The 26,499-nt window shown below is 45.0% G+C and overlaps 1 protein-coding gene across 1 annotated transcript in view; it reads right to left on the reverse strand.

Moving 5' to 3' along the window:
• Positions 1–411: 411 nt before the first annotated feature.
• F13B (coagulation factor XIII B chain) overlaps positions 412–26,499 on the reverse strand; it is a 67,769-nt gene continuing 41,681 nt past the window's right edge. Inside the window, exons 25-44 of the mRNA XM_064516407.1 lie at positions 25,967–26,167; positions 25,170–25,355; positions 24,557–24,733; positions 24,230–24,406; positions 22,066–22,245; positions 21,630–21,722; positions 20,769–20,951; positions 19,178–19,381; positions 18,580–18,762; positions 18,008–18,217; positions 8,847–9,035; positions 8,057–8,245; positions 6,565–6,741; positions 4,605–4,781; positions 3,796–3,972; positions 2,613–2,795; positions 1,695–1,895; positions 1,155–1,274; positions 943–1,019; positions 412–738 (exon numbers count right to left, since the gene is read on the reverse strand). Coding sequence (XP_064372477.1) covers positions 1,000–1,019; positions 1,155–1,274; positions 1,695–1,895; positions 2,613–2,795; positions 3,796–3,972; positions 4,605–4,781; positions 6,565–6,741; positions 8,057–8,245; positions 8,847–9,035; positions 18,008–18,217; positions 18,580–18,762; positions 19,178–19,381; positions 20,769–20,951; positions 21,630–21,722; positions 22,066–22,245; positions 24,230–24,406; positions 24,557–24,733; positions 25,170–25,355; positions 25,967–26,167 — 3,227 coding nt within the window. The 3' untranslated portion in view covers positions 412–738; positions 943–999. The remainder of the gene's footprint in view (positions 739–942; positions 1,020–1,154; positions 1,275–1,694; positions 1,896–2,612; positions 2,796–3,795; positions 3,973–4,604; positions 4,782–6,564; positions 6,742–8,056; positions 8,246–8,846; positions 9,036–18,007; positions 18,218–18,579; positions 18,763–19,177; positions 19,382–20,768; positions 20,952–21,629; positions 21,723–22,065; positions 22,246–24,229; positions 24,407–24,556; positions 24,734–25,169; positions 25,356–25,966; positions 26,168–26,499) is intronic.

The following is a 26,499-nucleotide window of genomic DNA, read 5'->3' on the forward strand; positions in this document are numbered from 1 at the left end:
AAGCTCCACTGCGTCATGGTCACCACAGCCAGGGCTGCCACTCATTACTGCATCCCCAACCACTTCTGTCTTGTTACTGAACGATAGGTGCAGCTGTGCGTTGCCCCAGCTGGGCCCATCCAGAACCTGGACCAAGAACTTATCCCTGACCCCCTGCCACCTCCCAGAAATCCCAGTTACCTGCCTGCCCTCATCTTACCCTTCCACCAAGTGCCAGGGAGCTCACAGCCCTTGCCATAAGCATGGGCGTCTGCCATCCAGAGACTGCCTCGAGCTGTTGAAAGGAGACGCCATTCACTTCTCGTCCTGATTAGGTGGTCAGAGCACTCACCTCGGCCACAACGCAAGGTTAATTTCCAGGTAGCTGCATGGAGAAGCAGTTTGGAACAGACAAGGCCAAACACACCCAGCTTGCTGGTGATCAAATTACTCGCAGGCTTTAATTCTTGTCTCGCTAGGCCACCAAAGCCAGCCTATTTCAGGACGCAATCGTTAATAAATGCGGCAATGAAAGCAATACGGAATGGTTAAAAAGGAAATGGAAACGCAATTAGACAATATTAAAAAGGAAAAAAAGGTATCAGGAATTCAAACGCAGAACACTGCCTAAGCTACTGGCAAAGCACAGCAAAACAGAAAATGCTGTGTAAGATTGGACTGTAATAACTGGGTTGGTTGAGGCATCTTCCACTTCTGCAGCCAGGCGCCTTCATGCCACTTCCATTTATCCCCACAGCCCTGCGGAGGGAAGAGAAAGAATGGGAGGAGGAGTGAGTACCACGCCTGGCGCACAGCAGTGCTTCCTCACAGTGCTGCACAGCAGATTTCAGCAAAGCCGCCAACGATTCACGTTGCGTGAGTTCGGCTAGATTGAAAAGTGCAGGGAAGAGCCCAGTTCCCCAGGGCCCTCTGAATGGGAGCAGCTCAGTGACAGACACAAACCTGTACTTGTGCCAAAAGACTTAAATCCTTAGCTGCTTTCCCTCAGGACTGTGGCAGTCAAATACTGGCAGACGAGTCTGAGGAGAAAAGCAGGGCAGTCAGGAGGAAAGGCCTCACACTTCCCTCAGGCAGGGCCAGGGCATCCCTCCTCGCCTGGGTAGAAAAGGTTTCTTCACTGCTGGCTCAGGCGGCCCTTCTGCAACTGCCCTCACCTCCATTAACACACAGTGCAGGCGATGAAGGGCCAGATCTCACAGCTCCCAAGGCCCACCTTCTACTGAGGTCAGTTAGGCACAGGCTATTTTGTGGTGCACCACTGTGGCACAAGTTGCCTGCAAGACACAGGGGTGGCCAGGGAGGCCGTGGGGACATAAAACTTGCAAGAAGATCAGGAGACTCTGCAAAACCACTGAAGCAGCAGCGGGGGACCTTCAGCACGACAGGGAACGGACACGCTCTTCTGCCTTGCCTGGAAGTGGCCAGACACTCGCAGCACAAGTAACCCTGACAGGTAATAACAGTTAGGCCCCTGGGTCCTTTCCAAGGAGTTTTGCCAGCTCATGTCTTCCAGGGCGGTGGCTTCTGGGGGACACCTCCCGTCACGGCCCACAGCTTTACAGGGGGCTCCCCCACCCTGGGGCTCTCGCGGTCTTTCCCCAGCCACACCTCCTACGGGCTCTCTCCTCTCAGCTGCCACAGTAAAAATGCAACAAAACAGCAGGGAGGCAGTGGCTGACTTGGAGATGACTTACTTCCTGGCTTGCAGTGTGGATACTCTAGCTTCCCCTCTACACACTGTACTCGGAATGGAGAAGATGCTGGGTCCTGCACATATCCTATTTTACACTGAAACTCAATAAAATCACCAGATCTTGAATACAGCTTGTTTGTTGCGGTCCATTTCAGCCCAATATTGTTTCTGTTCATATCCTCTTCAGATGCCGTACAAGCCACTTGAAGAAGGGAAGAGCAGATTGTCAGTTCATAGAGACACACCACCGGTGATTTGTTTCCCTAGAGCCTGCAGAAGCCCAGCCTAATCACACGATCTTCATGGGGCAAAATGCTTTCAGCTCTTTGCTCTGACCCTCTGTTGTTTCAGGCAGGAAAGTTATTCACATCAAAGCCTAAGGGGAAAAGGACCATGCCTAAGACACCAGGCAGGACTATGGAGAGGCCTTTCTGCTCTGACGGTCACACACGACAGGATCCAACCACAGCTGAAGGGTGGGGGAAACTGCCAGGCGGCAAGGAACTTGCCCCCACTCCAGTTTCCCAGGACTGCCAGGCACGCAGACCCATCCTCCCCTCTCACAGCCTGCTGACCACAGCCGTGCCCCCAGCTCCAGTGCACTCAGGAGCCCTGCACAGTGATGGAGACGAGACCCCCTCACACAGGCTCACACTTGGGCCAAACTCTCCTCCTCCCCCTCCTGCATCCATCTCAGGAGGCGAGACAGCAGGCACTAGAGGGGACGACGCTGGGGAACATCAAGAGGAATCTCCTCCTGGACAAAGGAAGAACCCACTGCTGTTCTCCCACGGCAACATCGCAGTCCCAGCACAAGTGCTGCTTCACAAGCGGCGCTGGAAGGGCCCTCAGAGTCCGAGAAAAAGACAACAGGAGGAGTCACACCGATTTCTGCCACGCAGCACACGCTTCAACATACCTAAGCAGACCGGGGGGGTTGTCCACTGCCCCTCAGTGCATGTAATATACCGAGATCCTTCCAGGACGTAGAGACTTTGGCACTTGTACTCCACAGTCGAACCTGGCGCATACTCTTGCAGCGGGAACGAAAGAAGGTCTCCATTTTCAATAGCTGGAGGTGGGCCACATTTTTCACCTCTCCCTGAAAGGGAATTCCCAAGTAGAGAGAAACCCATCGGTATTGAACTGCAATGGAGGCCTGGCCACGAATACCGCCAGGCAGTATGCTGGTAGCACTCCGAGAGACCAGGAGGAAAGCAGAGAGAAAACTGACACCTTGACACCAAATACCTGACACGGGAAAAAGAGCAAAAGGGAGTGTCTCGTTTCTCTGCTGCTGGCACTCACAACTGCCAATTCATCCGTTTGGCATCGCTGAAGTGTTTGCAGCTTGCAGCAGGCCTTTCTCCAGGACCACGCAGTGGTGTAGCGTGTTTGGCACAGCTCTTTCTGCAGAAGAGCCTGACACCCACCTCCTTCCTCTACTGCCTGAGCAGTGAGGGAAGGGAGAGAAATAACACAGGAAACTGGGTGTAGAAGGAAACCCAGAGGAAGGGCGGGGGGTACTAAAACACCGACTAGAGGAACAGCCTCTGCACCACTGCAGATTCATCAGAAAGAAGCAGAGAAAGGGAAGTACTTCTTTCTGCAGCAAGCTGTGAAACTGGGGAACTTCTGGACACAGGATGCTGTCGAGGCAGCAGGTTCGGAGAGGCGTTAGAGAAAGCCAGGCACAACAGCTCCACAAAGAGATCCTGAACAGATTAGGCAGGCCTGAACCCTCCAACATCCCTCATCAATCAACCAGTTGTGGCTGCTGGGACAGCACAGCAGGAACGGACCTCAGCAAGCAGCCAGGAGGCTCACGGGCTCTCCCTAAGCAGCTCTCCCCACACTCCTCTGCTCGACACAGACTCCTTGGCCAGCAGTCTGCGGCTCTGACCAAGCACTGCCTAAATCCTTACCTCTCTTTGGAAATGCTGGAGCTTTGCCTGTCAAGGCCCCCTGATCATGGGAAGCCCTCGCAAACTGACAGAGATGACACCGAAAGCAACAGTAAAAGAGAGAAAGTCATTGGAGCATTCAGGTAAAAATACAGTCCCCTCTATGCTAACAGGCAAGATGAAAGTACGACCTCCTACCTCTGCAAGTTGGTGCTTGTGACCATTGTCCATTTGTACAAGTGACATAATTTACACCCATAATCTGAAAATTGGTTTCACATTCATACTGCACTCTGGCACCAGGCAGATACCTCTCGTGTTGACTGCTGGCAGTAGAAGCTCTGGGAACTTCAGGCGGGGCTCCACAGCTGGCGTCTGAAAAGAGAAGTGCATTTAAGAACAGGAGCACAGCCGTACCTTTGCCACAGAATACTGCATTCAGGAACACCATTAATCGTCACGAGCAACAACTGCTTGCCTAATTCAAGATACTACGGTTTTTAATCTGCAATGTTTCACCAGGCAGAATTCTTCTTCCCTGTAGCGACTAAAAGGAGAAAAGGAATTGCAGAGACTGGACAAATCAAGGGACTGGTGCTGTATTGCACGGTGTGTCAAAGGGTTGGAGTGAGGTGGTTTGTTTACTGTATGGACTTAGTTACTTTTAAAATTTGATCTTCCCCATGAAGTGAAAATACAATCTATTACCCTACCAGCTTTCTCATTCTTTGTAGCTAGTGCCCATTCCTCCATAACCCTCTCTCTCTGCTTGTCTTAGCAGTGCACACAATGGCAGCTACGAGCTTCCGCCCAGAAGGGGAATAGATATCATTGCTGAACTCGCTTGCTTGCTGCTTCTCAGGAGCCAGAAACGAGGTCCTGTAGCAGTCATTCCAAGCAGGTCACCTGCTGGCCTCACCCGCCTGCACGCATGGGTCAATATTATTTTAGTTAGCTTCGTCAAAGACCAGGGAGGATCATCGACTATTTACAAGTAGAACCTGTACCTTCACAGGAGGGTGGTGTTGTCCAGTTTCCTGCTCTGCAAATAATTTCTGGAGGGCCAGCAGTCAGGAACCCTGGATCACACTGGTAGCGAACAGTTTCACCAGGCTCATACATTGTCTTGTTTCTTCCCTCAATTTGGGAATTGGCAACTTTTGGAATACTTCCACATGGCATTTCTGAAAGCATACACACATTTGATACTTTGATAATGTGGTACATGTAGAATGGGTGTAACCTTCCCACCAAAAGCATGCTTAACAGAGCCTTCTCTAACCCTCGCATGGTTGGTGGATAAAGGTAGCATACGGAATATAAAAGTTGGCATATGCAATTTCCACAGCCACTACTGCCTATATTGCAACATGCATAATACCACTGTCGCTGGGGATTTCAACCAGCCAGGTAGCCACCGGGTAGCGCGCGTAGCCAGAATAAAATCAACTGGCTGCTTCTTGCGGCACACGGAAGACCACCTCAGGGTCTAAAAGAGGAAGACTCCAAGGAGAAGCATCCTGAAATGGAGGGAGTGAAAGCGTGGGTATTTGCAGGACTGTTCCTGCTGGCTGTGAACCAGGGGAGCTCAGCAGAGCTCTGAACAGGGTCCCAGATTGCAGTGGCACAAGGGACCTACAGCCCAGGAGGAGTCAGGAAATCCACAGCTTCCCCGGTAAGCCTCCACTTGTGGCAGACACAGGATGTCTGAATCACAGGTGCAGGAGACGAAGAACAGGAAAGAAACTGCCAGCTTTCCTGACTGCCTGTCTGCCTAGCACGCATCTTCCCATGGTGCCCTGCTTGTGCACGGGGGCCTCAACAAGACTCTCCCCCACAGGCCTCAGTAGCAAGGCCACAGCAGCTACAGCTCTGATGTCTTGTTCACTCCCTCAGATGTGATCTGTCCTCCTCAGAGGGGAGGGGAAAGGACTTTCAGGGCAGGGTACCAATGCCGTACGCAAAGTCTTTCTGCTCTTTGCTGTCAGCACGCTGTGACTCCTGCCGGCACCAGGGCCACAGCACTCCTGCTGTGGGGGAGCTGTCCCCAGTGGGTCACAGTTCCAAGAGTTCACAATGGAGAGAGCAAGGAGGGGTGACAACAGCAGCAGAACACTCTCTCTGGGACTCTCATGGCACAGCAGGATCAGCGAGAGTTACTAGAAAAACCTAGTGTTTTTGTAGCTCCACCTTACAGCACAACAAGCCTGCATTAGCCTTCTCGCCAGCCCACGTCCTTCCCCAGGGAAGGCTGGCATTCCGGAAAACCACGGAGGTGGCAGCGGAGCTGGCGCTCTGCTGAATGGCGGCGCTCTGGAGCACCGGCACTGCTGGAGGAGCTTGTCACGCTGCGCTGCTCACAGGTGGCAAGTGTGGTCGGCCCCGTGGAGGCGTGGCAGAGCTAAGCAGCCCTTGCTCACCCTGCAGCCACACACTGGGACAGGGGACAGGAGCAAAGCACAATTCCTTTGCACAGGAATGCTCTTCTCATTTCATAGCCCTAGGACAGCTGCATGCTTCAGCTCTGGAGTCTCTGCTGGCATCTGCATCAGTCAGCGTGGAGCTTTGGAGAAGAACAGCCATTTCGGCCCTCCACTACATCCCCCCACGCCCATACTCCCAGACAGCTTTGAACAGAACAGGAGAGCCCTTACGCATCGTTCTGTCAAAGTCCCAAACAATGGCATCCTCCGGGGAAATACAGCATCGTGCAGGAGAGTGCCAAATGGGCAAATTACAGGCCCAGTTTCTTCAGGCAGATTATTGTTTGTTGATGAGAAAGTCCGCAGTGTTGCTAGAAACAATCTGGCTAAGCCAAACTCAAGTGCTGTGCAAGAGAGCAACAGCAAGTACAAAGTTGTGGTGCACAAAGAAAGCAGCAGTAAAAGAGAGAAAGTCATTGGAGCATTCAGGTAAAAATACAGTCCCCTCTATGCTAACAGGCAAGATGAAAGTACGACCTCCTACCTCTGCAAGTTGGTGCTTGTGACCATTGTCCATTTGTACAAGTGACATAATTTACACCCATAATCTGAAAATTGGTTTCACATTCATACTGCACTCTGGCACCAGGCAGATACCTCTCGTGTTGACTGCTGGCAGTAGAAGCTCTGGGAACTTCAGGCGGGGCTCCACAGCTGGCGTCTGAAAAGAGAAGTGCATTTAAGAACAGGAGCACAGCCGTACCTTTGCCACAGAATACTGCATTCAGGAACACCATTAATCGTCACGAGCAACAACTGCTTGCCTAATTCAAGATACTACGGTTTTTAATCTGCAATGTTTCACCAGGCAGAATTCTTCTTCCCTGTAGCGACTAAAAGGAGAAAAGGAATTGCAGAGACTGGACGAATCAAGGGACTGGTGCTGTATTGCACGGTGCATCAATTGGCCAGTATTTTGTTATGACACAGCTTGTGGTTTTGTGGAGCTGCATAGCTGCAAAAAGTTTATCCCAGAAGTATTAAGGAAGAGCAACCATAGAAGACACCTATGGCTATAGGCAGCAACAGCCTAAACACCTAAATAGCAAGCAGTCAGCCCATAAGAAATACAACGTATAATTTTTTCTCCTCACTTCCTGATACCCGAGTCATGTCTTTTTGTGTCTTAGAACCGTCCTACATTTGCACACTATGCACAACACAGTCTTTACATGACCACACAGCAACTTTCCCCAGCCTCATTCATTGCACAGGAGGGACAGAGTATTCCTTCTCTCCTCACCATTCAGAGTCAGGTCTTCCTCCAGTTTTCCTCACACACACACGGCAAAGGTAGGAGGAGGCACGAAACTGAAATCTTTCTTTGCAAAGAAGAGTGCTATTTGAAGCTGCACAGGGTTTTCCATTAAGAGAAATCAATCCTACACGGAGAGGTTTCTTGACCGTTACCAGTCCTGCCCAAGACACTTTGTTGTTGCTGTTGATCCTAAGAATGCTTTTTACTTTGTAACTAACATAAATGTTAGGTAGCTTTCCAGTTATAAAGTCTTCATAAAACATATCTTATGAAGAAGTTATGTCTGAAACTATCTTCTGAATCCAGGTGGCCTGCATTCAACTCATTAACTTCAGACATCTGAATCTCAGCTAAGCATGAAAGACTCCCTTCATAATCACGGGAGAGAAATAAGCATTGCCGAACATACTCTTCTCCTCAAATACAGATATCTGAAACTGATAGATGAACTGAACCTCAGAAATGCCAGTTTTTCCTCCATTGATTTAAGAAGTATAAAGGTAGAGAGAGATTCTCCCACATTATGCACCTCTCATTTTGGTGACCGCTCACAAGATTTGCGTTTGCTGATGGCAAGGCGTGTGGAGGGAATTAATTACCCATTGACGAAGCAGTTTCTGATAATACAGGCAGAGGCAGTTTACGCACACAACCAACTGCAAGCTAAACAGGAAAGTATCTGAGAAATCAAAGTTATTCAAATATGGTGCATATTTACCAGAGACACATGAAGGCAAATCCACGCGCCCATTAACACACTTCCTGGCAGAACTGCCTGTGAGTTTATATCCTGTCACGCACATAAATTCCAGCTTCTGACCGCTTTGAATCAAAAACGTGCGTATTCGGCCACGGGAGAGAAGCAGTTTTTTGGCTTCCAGTTGCTGTTTTGTAATGGTACATGGTGCTACAGGAAACAAGAAAAGGTGAAAAGGATGTGGCATGAATCTTTGGTGGCTTTTAGCTCACGTAGCATCTCCTGAGCAATTCTAAAAATAAAATACACAGATCACTTACACACTTGATCGCTATCGCAATAAATTCAGGATGTTTAGCATGAGACAGGTAATCAATGACATGGCACAGCTTAAAAGCGTATTCTTGTTCACGTGTATAAAAGACAACTTTACAGACTGTAAACATCAGCGATGATCTCAAGACGCACTGACTTCAAGAGACTGCAACCATCTAAATAATTAAGTGGTGGTATCAGTGGGAGTAAACATGTATCTCCATTACCCGGGATTAGAAATGAACTTTATAGGACACTAAGAGTTTTAAGGAGTAAAACGGAGTAAGACAGCAAAGCAGCTTACCACACGGTGCTACTCCCACATAGGAGGGACAGCTGGGAAACTACAGGAAAGGATGTCTTAGTACAGTAATTATTACATTACGGATAGAGCAGTTAACCAAGAAATGTAAACCTAATTCTGAAACTGCTACTTCAAGAACGATTAGAACTGTCTACTGTTAAAAAGTCAACCAGCAGTAAAAGCCGTCCTTACCCAAACACTGTGGTGGTCCAGGTGTCCAGACTTTTCCATGGCACGTCACCCATTCTGAGCCTGATAAAGTGTACCCTGGGTTGCACGTGTACTGCACGCTGTCATTTTCCTCATATCCTGATTTATCCCCACTAGCAATTTCACCAAAATCAATGACGGGCGGGTCTTCACATGCTGCTCCGGCAGAAGCTGTGCACAGATCCTGGTTATTTAACTATACTCTGTTATTTTCCTTGTATCCTCATTTATCCCCACCACCAATTTCTTCAAAATCAATGACGGGTGGGCGCTTGCATGCCACTCCTGGAAAAATTCTGCACAAATTCTTGTTATTTGGTAGATACAGAACGGTGTTGAGAGCTGCAAACAATGGCACTACACAGGATTTTAATAATATCCAGATGACCTGTATCCCCACATGTGGAAATATACTGTATTAAAAACCAGTGGTATTTCCTTGCTCCAAGAAATAGTCATCTTTTCTACTATTTTCACACCTTTTGCCTTGAAAAGATTTACTAAACCAAAGTCATTTGCAGTGAATGTGCTAATAAACTTCTGAATTTCTCAAAGGGGTATAGGAAGGAAGGTTTTAGTTTCCCGTCATTATACTAAAATAATAAGTTCCACACATGCAGTCACTATTCTTAATTTTCTTTAATACTTTGAACAAACCGCTTCGTCACAGATTCCTAAAATGAAGTCCACCATCTTAAAATCAAACAAGTTGGATAACTGTTTGAAAATAAATGTTATATGCCACAAAGCACTTTTGGAGGTGAGGGGAGAGCAATTTTGAGATGATGAATAGATTTAAATAGATAGATTATGGAGTTTAGAATGAGTTATTTTAACGTCTTTTCGGTGAAGACCTGTTTAAGGCAACATTAAATTATTTTGGATCATATAACCGAGTTAAATAACAAAATATCTGAGTTTTTGTAGAGCTGTGTAATGTCTTAAAGTCAAATCAAGAGTCTGCATTTTTGTTAGCGTGTATGCAGAATAATAATAGGTAAAAGGAATACAAACAAATTTTTATATACGCATGTATTTGGAGTGTATTATGCCTTGTAATCAATTAGGTTCATTACCAAGTACCATTAAGTTCAAGCGCAAGGCAAAGAAAGAAACTCACATGCGGAAAAAAGAAAGCAAATATTCTCAAACACATGGTTTTAAATTATATTTCTTTTCATGAACCTCTGAAAGGAATTCTATTACAAGTGATGCAGTTTGGCTAAATTTTTTGCAATCCATTTTCCTTGACGGTCACCTGCCACATCACTTAAAAGCATGGATTTCCATTTGGTACGTTACCTTTAGCTGTAGTACAACACATCCACAGCAGAAACACTGTCGTGAGGCTCAGCTGTGTCATTTCCAAGCTTCAGAAATAAAACAGGTCCTCTGCAACAAAATTTCTATCTTTTGTACTCCAAATTGCTTTTACCTGTATTCCCTCCAAAAGCTCTTCAGGCTGCCCTTGAAAAGGTTATGTACTCAGAGTTCAGCAATTCCCGCCCCTAACTTTCTTGCAACACAGTACTCTCTATGTACAGATACATTACGCAATTGTTGCAAAAATGCTTCATTTCCCCCCCACCCCCAACACTTTGCAGACTGAATTTGACACAGGAGCATTGATAAGCTGTCCCGATCCAATATCGGGAGGGTTTCATTACGATCCCAGGGACGAGATTAAGACGCTAAAACCGGTCAAATATCGTACAACCTTTTAACTTTATTTTCCACGAAGTGGGGAGAAAAGGTGTGGAAAGGCGAAGGGGAGGAGAGAGAAAGAGAGAAGGGGGTGGGGGGAGAGAGAGGGAGGGGGGGAGAGAGAGGGAGGGAGGGAGGGAGAGAGAGAGAGGGAAGGAGGGAGGGAGGGAGAGAGGGAGGGAGGGAGGGAGAGAGGGAGGGAGGGAGAGAGAGGGAGGGAGAGAGAGAGAGGGAGAGAGAGAGGGAGGGAGGGAGGGAGGGAGGGAGAGGGAGGGAGGGAGAGAGAGGGGGAGAGAGAGGGAGGGAGGGAGAGAGAGGGAAGGAGGGAGGGAGGGGGAGAGAGAAGGAGGGGGAGAGGGGGGGGAGAGAGAAGGAGGGGAAGGAGAGGGAGGGGGGAGAGAGAGGGAGGGAGGAAGAGAGAGAGAGAGGGAGGGAGGGAGAGAGAGAGGGAGGGAGGGGGAGAGGGAGGGAGGGAGGGAGAGGGGGAGGGAGGGAGGGAGAGAGAGAGGGAGGGAGGGGGAGAGGGAGGGAGGGAGGGAGAGGGGGAGGGAGGGAGAGAGAGGGAGGGAGAGAGAGGGAGGGAGGGAGAGAGAGGGAGGGAGGGAGAGAGAGAGGGAGGGAGGGGGAGAGAGGGAGGGAGGGGGAGAGAGGGAGGGAGGGAGAGAGGGAGGGAGGGGGAGAGAGAGGGAGGGAGAGAGAGGGAGGGAGGGAGAGGGAGGGGGAGAGAGAGGGAGGGGGAGAAAGAGAGGGAGGGGAGAGAGAGAGGGAGGGGGAGAGAGAGAGGGAGGGGGAGAGAGAGAGGGAGGGGGAGGGGGGAGAGAGAGAGAGGGGAGGAGAGAGAGAGAGGGGGAGAGAGAGAGGGAGGGAGAGAGAGAGAGGGAGGGAGAGAGAGGGAGGGAGAGGGGGGGGAGAGAGAGAGGGAGGGAGAGAGAGAGAGAGGGAGGGAGAGAGAGAGAGAGGGAGGGAGATCACCACCCGTGGATCCAGCAGCGTCCTGTTGGTCCTCTTCACCCTGGGTGTAAGTTTTAGCAATGCGCGTGCAGTAATTACAACTCGAGCAGGGTCCGACCCTAGGTTCCTGCTGAAAAGTTCGAAGCCAAATCAAGGCAAATTAAATAATGACACGCGTGCCGTAGTTACAGCTCGAGCTGGGTGCCTCCAAAGAGGGACCCCGAACAAAGAAATCCCTGGGCAGTTATAGCTTTTGCAAATTAAGTTTCCCACCCCTCACGCGGTAGTTCAGACCAATAGTAATTTTTAGGTCTGAGGTCTCCTGCTCCTTATTGGACCTCATCGTTGTTCCTAGGCTGGCTGTTTTTCTCCCTTATCTTTCCAGCAATTAGCACTGCCCCAGCAGTGACAGCAGGTGTTATCTCCCAAGGTCCTGATGAAGAGGATACAATCCAGACCCCCCCTAATTAACACTGTTTCGGCAGTGAGAGGAGGCCCTGCTCCCCAGGGTCCCGGCGCCCAAGCAGGCCTCGCTTCAAAGCCTTGACATCCTCCCTCCCGGAGTGTGAAGCACAGGAATGCAAACTGCTGGTAACCCCCTTGTCTTTCCCGCCTGCACCAGCTCTGGGGCCCTTTCTCACTGCACTAGGGAGTGCGGCCTAAGGCTTCAGCAAATTCAGCTACTCATGCTAAGGAAGTTTTATAGAAGTTGTGCTAAGCGGCAATAATTTACAGTCCAGGTCCCAAAGTCTCTGCCCGATCGTGGTCTGGTTCAGCGCAGGCTCGGTGTGTCCTGAATGGTCGCAGGGAGACCATCTCGGGGGTCGCAGCAGCTTAGTCCAGTTTCCGCCAGGGACAGATGGCTTGCTCGGGGTTATGGTTTGTTTGCACCTTATGTACCAAGAAATGTTTAAGGCAAAAGTTCACTCATCTGTCCGCCACACAAGCCCATAAACAAACACTCGTGGTGCACTTGTAAACCACAATGTGGTGCACTTAGCTTTTCAAGTGCTACACCTAAAATCTTGTTAGGGGGAAAAAAACACCTTAGATGTGTAGCCAATACTGTTACAAGATCAACTAGCATAGCAATCCACTTTGAGGTGTTTTCTACTCCCCACCCCCACCCCAAAAATGCATGGCATTGCTTCTGTTTACTGAATGATGACATCCATCTGAGAAACAAAAGATACCGTTATTACTATATATACTAACTGAATTTAATTATCATTGACGTCCCAGGTCATAAAGAACTTTGAAATGTTTCTACAGAAATGCTTTCTTCTAAATGCAAGTTAACGCATGTCCAGTAGTAGCATCGATATTAACCAATTTTTTAAGCAACAATCCATGTTCCTTAGAGAAACCCAGCAATCTACACACATGAATAATATTTCTAAAAGCATGTAGCATTCGTTTGTATTTTCAGTTCTTACATACTTGTCTAACATGACTCTAAGCACTAACCATTATTTATGGAGTTCAGACAGGCTTACAACCTAACAAATCCCACATCCCACAGAAATATATATAACATAAAATATATAACAAAGCAGGCTGGATTTCACTCTGAATCCCTCTGTTTGCCCACCAGCTCCTCCTCACCTTCGAAGTCTCCTGTGCTTCAGAAAGAAAGACTGGGCACAAAGAGGAACAACACAGGTGAACTAAAAGAAAACAAACGTCCACATTATCTGAGAACATTCCCATCCATCCACATAGGAAAAGGCCACAAAGTTTTGGCAGTATTTGTAACTCGGTCACCGAAAAACACTGAGTTATCTTTTCTAAAATAGCAATTGTTGATCAGGCAACAGTTTTCAAGTAGTCAGCTCCAAAATACTTGTATAATTGCTGTTACTCATGAGCCTTAGATTTCTTCCTTTGCTTCTTTGTTTGCACTTTGTTTTCCTGACAAAATATAGCTCCTGTTTAAAAGATCTGATCCCCACACAAAGGTAGAAGAGGTCTATACTCAGTGCATACAATCACTTTGGCATGGCCTTAATCTAGGAGGATGCTCAGCAAGACCAGCCTTGTACTAGCGCCACAGGCTGATGCCTACCTGAAAGCGTTGCTCAGACAAGTGAGAGCTCAACTGCCTCTGCCCGGCTCTGACTAGGTTAATCTGGTATGGGCTGGGAAGCAAAGAAGTGATTGGTGAACTTTGTTACATAACTCCTGTCAGCTTCACAGTGTGGTAACACAGCTGGGGTGGGAGATCAGGGGCGGGTGGAGATTCTGGTGACATCATTAAATGGCCTTCTCATGAACCGAATCTAAGAGAAAGTCAAAGAGAGTCACTTGGATCTACGTGCTTAATGAGGCCCTTAGCCACTTACCCTGACAATCTAATTTAGAATGAAAACGATAGCTTCTTTGGGCAGGGGAGGGGGAACTCCATACACAAATGTCCACCACAGTGCAGAAGTCTAAGTCCACAGTGTGCAGGGGCCAGGCCAGCAGCCAGCACCTCACGCATCAGCAGTGCCTGGCCTGTTCCCCTGGGTCCGTGGCGTCAGTTTAATGTGAACCGGAGGAGGGGGGGGGCCTTGACTTCTCTGTGTGAGAGAGTGTGTGAGAGAGAGAGACTAGGAAGCTTTTCTCTTGGCTGAGGGAAGATTTACTTTCTGTCTGCAGCTTCCTAATGGGAGAGTGCATAGAAGTTGGAGCCAGACTCTTCTCTGAGGTGCACGGTGATAGGACAAGAGGCAACAGACTCAAAGATGCTATGAAAATAATTCCAATTCGGTATCAGGGGAAAAAAAACCCGACCATGCGGGTAGCCAGACACTGGAACAAGTTAGCTAGAGGGGTTAGAGAATATCCTCAGAGATATTCAGAGCTCAGCCAGACAAGGCCCTGAGCAACCTGATGTAGACTGGGCCTCCTTTGAGCAGGGTCTTGTACCAGATAACCTCAACAGGCCCCTTCCAACTGAAATTATTCTAGGATTCTTATTCTGCAGTTTTATGCCTAACTACGTAGAACATCTTAAGCCAGCAAAAGGCCAGGACTGTTAAAAGGTGAAGTCAAGATCTTCAGTCTGCCGATGATTACTTTAAAAGTTATTCTAGCACCCGAGCTTGGTAAGTCTAAGGAAATAACGTCAAAGATAAAAATTCTTTCTCTCCTTCCAAATACAGTTAGGAGCCCAGAAACACACTTTGACTTGCATCTTGCTGAGCCCCATTTGCACTATGTTCCACATACACTAAACACAGCCTTTTTGACAGACATGCTTTCAGCATCTCACCCACGCTAGTGCAGCAGCTTGCCTGAGCTTGGTGCCTGCAGCAGCTTCTCTGCTACCATAGCAGTGCGTGCAGCCATTATGTGTCTTCCCGCACCGCTTAGCCACACCTTTGCATTAATATATTCTGGAAAAATTAAGGCAGTGAGATGGAGTCATTAACACAGTTTCTGCACCTTCCAAGAAGCACTTGATTAATTCCTGTCTGCATTAACTTCTGTAAGAATTCAGTGTTCAGTTGTTTTTGTATTATTCACATTGTAAAACCTTCTTTTTCCAGACTTCACACACTATATATTTCTCAGCTTTTCCAAACCTCACAAACCAAGATGCAGCACTCTCACATTTTCTTTCACCTAATTCTGCTATGCTGACAGAAACAACATTGTCAGTCACAGATTCCAGATTGCAAGCAACTTTTTTTCCCCAAAGAGTTCAAGCAAACAGATCGAAAATGGGAAGACAAAAGAAATCCATGTTCTCTTTATCAGAGAAATACCCGAATGCTGTTCTAAATAAACTGCAAAAAAAGAGAACAGGTGGATTAAGTACCCTGACAGCGGCTGGTGTTGGGAAGTGACTGGGAAGAGGCTGACACCATCAGGCGTGGAACAGGCATCAACACAGTGAGGCCAGGAGGCTCTGTGTCTGTCTCAGGTGCTCCCCTGCTATCGAGGCAAAGCACCCTCCCTTCCTGCCCGGTCAGGTCCTCCGGACCGCGGAAGCAGGTTTGACTTGCGTGGTATAGTCAAAGCTACAGATCTGGGGGTTTGTCCTGATCTAGGCTGTGGTGATCAAGTGCAGAGCTGCTTGACAGGCACTCCTGGAGAGGCTCCATCGTAGCATTTGCATTCCACATTACCCTTTTCCTGTTTCTCGATTCTCCTTGTTGCCATGCTCGTACCTTCCTTCCTCCGTGACGTCCCCTCCGAAATAAACGTCCTGCCGCTAGTTACTTCTTCCCCATTAGTCCCAGTTCTGCTACATCCGCACCCAGATTTGGTAGTTCTGGTGCCATCACCCAGCTGATCTTGACCACGTGTGGTATTACTGACACGACTGCGTAGGCACTTGCTGGCCTTGGAAGACTTTGCTCCCCAAAAGGTCCCCGGGGGTCCCCTTCAGTTATCTGTGAAGTTCGGCTCTCGCATAACTCTGCCTTAAACACCTGTGAAATCCAGCCGTTCCTTGCAATGCTATCAGTAACTTTTGTCAGCTTCTCTCACTTTTTTCCTGTAACATTCAGCGATTTCTCACGTCACGTCCAGTTGTTTTCTGCATGCTGTTCAGTTAGCTTAGCCTCAGGCCAGGGCCTAGTCCGGGGCCCAGTCATTTGTCTGCAGCCATAACAAATGGCATCCACTTCCCACATGCATTCATGACTGCCCAAATGGTTAAACTAGCATTGCGGTTCGTACAGTACTACAGATGTATCAAATTTACTACCCTTTCTGGCAACACTGGGTTTGGCCTTTACGAGTACATTTCCACTCCACGGTTGAGCAGCAGCAGATACTGAAAACTTACAGGTGAATTTATCAATAGCAATAAGTAAAGAAGACTAAATGTGACTGTTCAGTTCATGTCATTTGCTGACTTGCACATGAGCTACTTCGCCTAGAGAGAGGGAATATTCAAAGTGTCTGGCAAACAGCGGAATCTCTCTTTCAGATGTCTCTGCCAAAAACTAATGCCTGCAGCAGGAGACAGTGCTGGTCACAGAAAAAGGCAGAGTAAACTCGCACACCTCCCAGGCATCTGTGCCACAAAAATTGTGAATGACAGTGTTTGTTCAATTAGCCACGGTCTGAGAAAAAGAACTTGTAAGACCCATGGGATCAATGCTGTCAAGCAACTTCCCCCATAGCAGTGCTCTACCTAGTAATAGCCTGTTTGGAGTGGCTTGACAGTAGGCTATTCCTGCTGTAGTCTACTGAGGACAGGCTGACTTTCTTGCTCAATTAATATCCTCTACACGCTCGTGACGACTCATCACGTCTGAAGTGCTTTAAGCGGCTTTTGAGCCCAAAAGAAAATTCCCCACAGATGCTCATCACCATTGCTGACTGCAAGCAAATACACTGCCATTTTACGTTATTTAGAGATCCATTCCAGCATCTAAACGCTCCTCCCATTCTAGGGAAAGAATTTTATCTCATCTCTTTTATAGACACAGGGATAATTAGGAAGTAAAAATTCAAATACTGAGACAAATTTCTACATATTTTAGGCTCAGAACAGTTTCTGGATGTATAGCAAGTTTAGATGGCAGCTATGAAGGTTGCAGTGCTCAATACACCACAATTTACTGGTTAAAATCTTATCCTCTATCATTTTGTTTAACTAAGTTCTTACATCAGTTAACTGATGCTGGAAGACTCACAGGGTTACATTATAAACATCATTGTTCATACCACAACCTGTACATAAATGCTGTACTGAACACAAAGTCCAGATCTACTTGTCACACATAAGAAGCTCAGGATACTAAATTGTTTTATCGCATTGCTATTTGTCTGCATTATTTGACATACCACCTTACAAAGCAGTGCCTTGGCCATAGCTTCTAAAAATATGTTGGAATGCTATTGTAGATAACTTTTACATCAATCTTTTTTTCCCAAATGATCAACTGGCTTTAGATTAAAAAAGGAAACGTCTCTTTCTTGAACGCCTCAATTTCTTGGTTCTCTCGTTTATTCCCATAGCACTCGAAAAAGCACTGTAAAATCATCAAACGAGCACACACGCAACAATATCTCAGAAAACAGGGTTTAGAGATAAAAAACAGAAGAGAGACTTTAGGCGACTCTTTTATTATTCATACTCAATAGATGCGAGGCAACATTCTCCATATTCCTGGGATTTTCTTCAGCTCTTCAGCCACCCAATGTGTTCCCTGGCAGAGCCCCAACAGTACCAATATTTAAGGGTCATACAATATCAATCTTCACATGACAGAAGACTAGATGCTCAGCATCTTCTTATCTTGCCACTCTTGCTCAAGTCCTCCAGCCTGTGACGTATGCTCAGATTTAGCACTCCGGACCTTACAGCCCTCATCCCACGTAACACTTTCGCACATCCCTCCACCTCCAGCTTGGATCTAACAATGCCACTGAACACCCATTTCTCAAAGCTGACTATAGTGATCGCAAAAATACAAGGCCATCTTAATTCAGCTGTTAATTCTAGATAAAGAGCATGTACATACCTTTTCCGTGAATATGGACTTACTTTCCTCTTTCAACACACCTTGGATACATCAGCTGTCCTCTCTCACACTGCACTTGAAATAAAGTTCCACCAGATTCTACTCCAAAATGGTTCTCTTTACAGTAAAATCCAACAAAATCCCCGTGGTAAAAGTAAACTTGATTCGCATAAAACCTTTCCAGCACCACATTATTTTTCTCCATCTCATTTTTTGACAAAGTACATGGCTCTAAAGGAAAGACAAATATTTAATTATTTATCAAATTAATTATTTATCAAAATAAATTAATTATTTTTGAAATTGCATCATTTTGACCAGAGTCTATACACAATTGAGATTATTCCCTATTCTCTTACTAAATTGTACAGGAAAGCACTATATTTTTGAGTACTGCAGACGTACGTCAGATGTGTTTATGAAGAAAAGCCAAACAAGCTTACACTTGCTTCTGCTAAAACTTTCGTCTCTAACTGAAAAAAACGAAGCTGAGATCTCAGATCTCTAGCTGCCAGCACTCAGTTTACAAATGGTAAGTATCTGAATTATAGACAGAAATAAATCACAGGTCTTATTTCTCTTATCATACCTACCTATACACACTGGTGGCGACGTCCACTGTCCTTCAGAACAGTAGATCCTCTCAGATCCTTGCAAGAAATGATAGTCAGAGCAGCTATACTGAACTGCAGAACCACTGTCATACTCGGTCAGGGGTGGGAGAGCAAGAGCTCCATTCTCAATAGGAGGTGGAGAGCCACATTTTCCCATGGGAGCTAGAATAATAATGTTAAAATTGTTTGAGAATGGTCACTGACAACTCTCAGATAGCGTGGTTTTTTTTAGTATTTCTTTGTCTCGGATCAGAACGCAGTCTCCTGTTTAATTCTGACCCTAACAAGTCCATTGTGTGCAGTGAACTGTTTAAAGCTATGTTCCTACAAAGGTTCGAGTTGCCCGTGCTTGGAGGCCAGCTCCTCCCTCCCTCATACAGCCTTCCCCACTAAAGGGGGATGAATTGTTCTCTATGCTCAGATATATTTAAAAATAGACTGGTATTGTGCAAGGGACTGTTGAATCCTAAACCTCTTAGCAACGGGTTTTCGGCCTCTACTGCTGAAGCAAACCTTCCTAAACAGATCCAAGACTGATGAATTAGAAGTGGCAACCAAAAAGTAGCTGGCGTTTTACCTGTTGCAATGCATTTTGGATATTTCAGTCTTCCGTGGTTACACTGGGTCCTTCCAGGAGATGATATGTTAGTTTGTGGAAAATGGTATCCCTCTTTACATTCAAACTCTATGAGGTCGCCATGTAGGAAAATTAACTCTTCCTGTCTCCATTTTAGCTCTATGTTGCTCCTGTCCATATGGATTGCATCAAGAGTGCATGGTTCTAGGATATAAAAGTCTACTTCAATAAAAAAAACAATTTCATATGATTTCTTAGCTCCCTCATACAGGAGTTGGGAAAGAAAACTCTAAACCAACAGTTCTAAAAGCGTTTAGTATCCTACAAGGAAAAGAACGTATAGATGTATAAAAATGGATACAAATACAAAGAAGTGGGCTGACGTAACAAATAGCATGCATTAAATCACAGGAATCAAGCACTTCTGACAAAATCTTGCTTCTACAAACTTTTGTAAATATGTTGCAACCTGAGTTTACTGTTGAAGCAGAAGAAAACGTGCTTACTGGAAAAGTGTTTTTATAATGAAAAGAATCATCCATCAAAATTGACAGGTTTGGCTGACAGCAGCTTGGTAGCACTTCTAGGTTTAAACGATTGACCTTCAAAACCTTTTTGAAGGTTTTGTGTTTTTCCTTGGGCTTTTTCAGGTTGCTCCAGGTCAACACTTTTTGGTTGCTTTTTGACACGTTTCTCAAGAAAATTTAACGTCACGATCACATCAAGCAACCTGGCTTTCCACTACTTCGTTACCTCATTAGCTTTTGAAACCACTGTTCAACTTCAATAAAGCCTCACAGAGGGACAGTCATAAAAATAATTCAATTTCTACAAGTTCCTTGAAAATCATTGCCTGAGAGAGTCCCTTATTAATGTTTTGCTGAAGGAAAGGCAAGGAGAAATCGGCTGTTGCGCGTTCTGATGACAGCACCGTAACAGCAGATCAACACTGATATCTTTTCAGACTAATTACAGCAGGTACCGTTCCTTGTCTGGTGAGGTGGGAGCTGACAAGAAATGTAATGGAAAACGTGAAGAGGATGACATGGTCATTCGGATGCTTAGGAGACAAATACAACGTTCGTAGGAAACAAGTTTTCACTAGTTCACAGAGTCCAGAATGAGATGGTAGATATAAGGACAGAGAATAAAAGCAAAGGCTGGAGATTTTAAAATGAAAGCCAAAGTGTCATTATAATCACATCTACAGTAGCCACTCTGACAAGGGCTGTAGTCATTTCTTCTAAATCTCTACGGAAGGACAGGAAGAAATCCACTGCACCAATGACACAGGGAGTCAAGAAATCAGAAAATCTTCCTGGATAACAGGTATAGCTAAGCTCTAGAAAATCTCACTCAGGAAAATAGAGGAATCTGTTTGACTAGGGGCTTGTAAGAACAGGTCAGAGGGACACCTGGCAGGAGTGACCTAGTTATATTTGATTTTGCTTCACTCTCACATTTCTGGAATCTTTATTAGCTCAAATAAAAGAGAAGACAGTCACGAAAGGAGTATCTTAAGGTCCTTTCCAGTCTTGTCTTTCTATGTTACGTGTGACAAATCTTTTCCTTTTTTCCTTGCAAGACTCACCTAAGCAAGCTGGTTGTTGCGTCCAGTTTCCTTGTACACAGTAAACAGTACTCGGTCCATCCAAAAAATGGTAGTGCTGGCAACTGTATTCTACTGAGGAGCCATTTTTGTACCTTGTCAATAATGGGCCAAGAAGGATACCATTTCTAATCGCAGGTGGAGAGGTACAGTTCTGCTGCATTTCTAAGACAGGACCAGGAGATAGGTAATTAGATCTTTAAAACAATATTGACACAAGTGGTAGTATCAGAACAGCAACAGACTTGGAGCAAAAATTTACACACAAATGAAGTGTATATTTTTCAAGTTCTTTTTCAAGTTTCAAAACCAGAGACTGTCCATTTGCCTTACTGAACTGCAGATAGGCATTGTCCCTCTCTACTCATTTATGTCCACTCTTGATTCTCGCCAGTTTACGCTAAATATAGGTTATTTGTTTTGCTGCGAGGAGACTGTCTTTACTCGTTGCTTGAAGTGCTTAGCCCATTATGAGGTTCACAATAAACAAAATAAACCTTGGTGGAACTACTAAACAAAGGATCAACAAAATACTCCCGGATTTGCATGTTCAGGCAGCACTAACAGAAGAGGTACAAAATGACTGAAAGTAAATGCTAATGAATGAAATAATCACAATTATGATTACAGTAGCAGCTTGTAGATGTAATTTACAGTCACTAGAAACAAGAGGCCGTGGTCTTTGATCCAGTCAATCTAACTGCTCTGTAGCATATGCAAATACTTTCAAGAGTAAGGAACCATACTATAGCAAAAAGAGTAGTAAGAGTAGTCATAAAACACCTAAAATAGCAGTGGAGAGAACTGAATTCCTTGTTAAACAGAAAAGCAATGGTCACTTACCCATATCTTCACTGTGATGTGTTTTGTTTGCCCTTATTGCAGCATCTGCCTCGCGTGATGGTGGTGGCTCAGATTCCCATTTATCCATAGTTCCTAAAACCACAGCAGAAACTGAGAAACAGCTTTCTCAAAAGTAGTTTGTTTTCAAATACCAGAACAGACAGAAATTTGGTGCTTTGTAAGACACAAGAAAATCGGTATTCCAGGGGAGAAACCACAAAATGCAGGCTTCATATGAAGTCATCTCGGTCATCTTGTCCCTTAATCTGTGAACAGCGGATTGTCTGCAATTCACACAGCACTTTTCCTCGCAAGCATTTAAGGGAGGAGGAGATAAACAGTTTTGCGGATATGGAAACTGAGGCTCTCAAGAAAATTAAGACCTTGTTTGAAAAATTGTTTCTGTTCAGGTCCCAGTCTTTACAAAGCTACTAACCAATACAAAGGGGGGGCGATGTCCATTTTCCTTTTTCGCACTGGATTTCCTCTGAGCCTCTCATTTCAAAGTTACTCTGACACTGTATATGAACTTTGTCTCCATTACGATATGTTCTTAAAACTGTGGTGATGTGGGCGTGAGGAGGAAGAGGCGGAGGAGGGCATTTACTTCTTAGATCTGAAAATTAAAAATGCATATTGTTTGCTCAAATAATAGAATTTTAGTCAAGCTGTCAAAGCAGTCGGCAGCTTTCACTAAGCAAAACCACATACACAATTCATTTTACTTTACAGTACACAGACCTACCCTTCGGAAGACATTTTTGGCTGATCCAAAGTAACCATTTACCTTCATTTTCTCACCAAAATGAAGACCCAGAACAAAAATTGGTTTTACATTCCATAAAGAGAAAAGAGAGGAATTACAACAGCGCACTGTTATAAACAAACTCATAATTTCTGCACAAAGACTCAGTGAGGTCTCCAGGAGATTTTTATGCTATCTATTTGCAGAATACTTAGTTGTGGGCGCTTAAGAAGTTGACGCTTGTTCATCACTTCTGACTCTACAGAAGCAGCTGTAATCCTACCCAATTTCCTGTCCCAAAATGAAGTTTGTGATCAATGCATCTATCCTCAAAACTAGATTTAGGTCATGTTCTCATTCTCCTGAGCACCCAACCTTCTCTGCACTCGCTTAGGAAAAATGACTGCTTTCTCCTAAAAATAAATATAGGACTGTGGTCCCACTATGTGTTTTCTGCTTGACAGATTCTAATGTATTGCAGACTCTATCTTCCAGGAAAGGAATGCGAATTTCATCTTTTTACTCAATCGTGCAGTTTCCCATAAGATTAGCTATGAAGCAATTAGAAATCATCTATTTTACTGAAAACTATGCTTTAAATATCAACAGTTTAAGGGCTAAATATACTTTTCTCCTTTTTTAACAGAAAACTAAGCATTAAGCCTATGAGTTAACGAGTTATTAAATAACGAACTTAACACTGCAGTACACCTTCCTTATTCCGACTATTCACAGAATGAAATCTGGGATGCTCCAACTAGGGGTGCTCGACCTTGAGTATCATTGGATCATTCTGTGAACAAAGGTAGGAGTGCGGAGAATTTCACAAATTCAGTCACAGAGTCCCAAAGAAATAATTTTTGTCCCAAGCACTCAGCACGGAATGATTATTCAATTTGCATTAGAAAGTATACACCATGGGAAAAATTCTTGTAAAAAACACATTGGAAAGGAATACTATAAATGTAGCTTAAACTAATAAAAATGATCGATTCTCTCACCCTCCTGCCATAAACACCCAGCACACCTTGCATAAAAGCAGAGAATTTATTACCATGGGGCAGGGAGAGATTCTAAGGCTCAGAAGTAATCTTCATCAATGGAACAAGGTCCAGATAAGGTAACTGCCCACAACTATCAAGGTATGTTAGCAATGTCATGAATTCTAAGCTAGCCTAAATGTTCATTTCTAGCCTTTGCTGCTGCATACTACAACGGGGAAGTTCTGTTTGCGAATCTCCAGTATCCAGAGTCTCTTCTTTGGAGAGGTGTCCGTAATTGCTAAATGCATGTTGCTGACCTCACGATGACCCTTCTAGCTATCTGTTGAAAATCTGTACAGTTTGGTGAGGCTGTAAAACTCTTAAAACTACCATATACCCAAGCTTAGGAGAAACTTTTCAAAATTTTCATTCTTAATGTGGTCAGAAGAGGCACCTTCCCACCTCTCACAGCTCCCAAAACATGCTTGCTTCACCCCTCACGTCATCTGAACATGGCTTCAATTTAGCTTCAGGGGCTGAACAACTTCCTTGTTATTACTGCAACAATTACAACAGCAATACACAGGGGAACGTCAGGAGACAGCGTCTGCTATGTTGTTAGAAGTCCACTGCTGACACCACGACGCGGGCAGAAGCAGACAAATTCCAGTTCTCATTACTTCCTCCTTGCTACCTTGGCCTCGTGGCCCTCTGCTAACTCTTGACTCCTATTTAGGTTGTAAATGGGTACAAAACTGGTTGGTATTCCTTTTTGTTATTATTATTATTGTGTGCTAATAAAGCGTTTCATGAAAGATGGTGCTGATCTTTCACTCTGACTTTTACATATTACAGCAGCATATATAAGGTACCTTCACATATTGGTGGGTGTGGATACCATCCAAAATAATAACATTGAATTAGGTCAGATTCACTGAGAGAATAATTTTCCTCACAGAAAAAGTGAACTACATCTCCCTCATCATAGATTTTCTTCACAGGATAGAAACCTCCATGTTCTGTTGCACTCAAAGAGCAGTAAGTTGTTTCTAGGAAGAGAAAACACAACAGGGAAAACCATTTGAGCAAGGCATGTGTTTTTTTTCCCCCAGCGGTTTACAAAAACCAGTTGGTGAATTTGTGTTCAGTTAAAGAATGAGTCATGTTCAAACAGAGTTATTTTCAAGCCCATCACGTACTAGTGCAGTTTGGAGTAAGGGACCACCCATGCGTTAGACATACTGCTGCTTCTGTCGTGTTTCCTCCGGCAGTGCGATATCCCTCATCACATTTATATAGCAGCGTTTCATTCACTTGGAGCTCTTTCTGTGTTGTGAAGTAGTAGCCATGATGTAAATTGGGGACTCGACAGGACTCTTAAATAAACAAAACATATGCATAATATTTAGAGGAAATGAACAGAAAAGTCATTCATATAAGATTTTCCTTAGATTCACCTGAAAAGTGGCCATATCTGAGGAAAAAATCTTTGCAAAGAATGGATAACTAAAAATGCACTAGTCTGCGTAAGTTTTCGGTTTCCATGCAGGGACAAAACATGGTTGGAAATGGATTTATTTGAAACAATGCAATTTTGTTTACACTGATTCTTTCTACGTATAACGTTCTCTATACCAATTCACAAGACAAGCAGCTGGTGCAATCTGACAACTTCACCTCGCAAGCAACAGCTGAGAACCTACTTCAGCCTGTTCAAATTGTAACCTATTATAGGCAGTTTGGCCCTACAGGTTCAGCGAGGACGGCAGAATTATAGAGAAAGACTGCAAAGAGAGGAACGCAGGATTATACCCATTTTTTTAGTACAGCTTGGCTGGGAGGACCATCCTCCAGGAGAGCATTGTACTGTTCCTTCAGCACCACCGCTTGGAGCGTAGAAGCCTGGATTACATTTGTAGTGCAGTTTCTCCTGTAGCTTGAAGTGCACTTCTGTACCGTAAAAAATGCCATTTTCCAAAAGAGGTTTGTTACATTTTTCTAAATGAAGGGAGACAGCTTGGTTAGGATGAAAGAATTGGCAGAATATTTTCATTCTCTGAAAAAACTGAATGTACCTAGAGAAGCAAGGGGAGGGGACTTCTCACTAACTTCCTGATCTAACCTTGTTTTCTTGACCTGTTGAAGAATTTCTAATACAATCGCCAAATAAATATGCTACGTGCTAATAACATGGAGCCAACAACCAAGGAAGCTGGAGCTGGGGAGACTCAAACACACACCTGAGAGGGAACTGCCATTTAGTTTTCCCAGAATAACAAGACTTTCCTGGTTGGAGCCCTCATCAAAATGCATATGGTAAGAGCCCTTAAAATGCATATATTATTGTAAAAGTGTTTCATATACAAGCATATAGAGTCCATATAGATAAAGGATTGATTTCTCCTTGCTGTCTTAACTTAAGCATTTTATCCCTCTTGTTCTTCAGCTTCTGTTCCATATGTTCACGGAAATGCAGATGGAGAGGGTGGGGGGGTGGAAGAGAGAGAGAGAGAGAGAGAGAGAGAGAGAGAGAGGAACCCCGCACCCGCACCCCCCCCCCCAAAACTTTCCTGCTCAAAGCAATAGTGAAATTAATAAAATTAACTCACTGTAGCATTGTGGCATTGGAGACCATCCTTTTACTGTACAAGTTATTCTTCCATCCTGACTCCCCGTTTCAGTTGTATAACCAGCCACACAAGAATAGGAAAGCTTTTTTTCCTTACGCATAGGGAAATAGTAACTTTTGAAATTATAGTAGTACTGGGCAATCTTCCCATTTTCTATACGTGGCAAATCACAAGGTTTATCTACAAAGAGATAAAAGTATTTCTCACTAAGAGTACCACCCTTATATGATTTTTTGTGTGTGTATTGATTTGTTTGAAGTTAGCTGGTTTGATTCAGGCTTTCAAACAAGGTGAATGAAATTCTGTGCATACTTACAAGGTCAGAGTTTATGTCTTTAGCAGTCCTTGTTATATTAGAAATGATTCATCTAAGTCTGCATGCTTATTCTAATGATTTTTTTTCCCCCAAACTCATCCTAAGCAAGAAGTCTTAAGACTCATTCAACTTAAAAGGTACCAGAATTATGAAATAAGGCCAGGTCCGGGATACATGCTCTATGTATGTTGCCTGG

Source organism: Dromaius novaehollandiae, chromosome 8, assembly GCF_036370855.1.
Source record: "Dromaius novaehollandiae isolate bDroNov1 chromosome 8, bDroNov1.hap1, whole genome shotgun sequence".
In the NCBI taxonomy this organism is placed as follows: Eukaryota; Metazoa; Chordata; class Aves; order Casuariiformes; family Dromaiidae; genus Dromaius; species Dromaius novaehollandiae.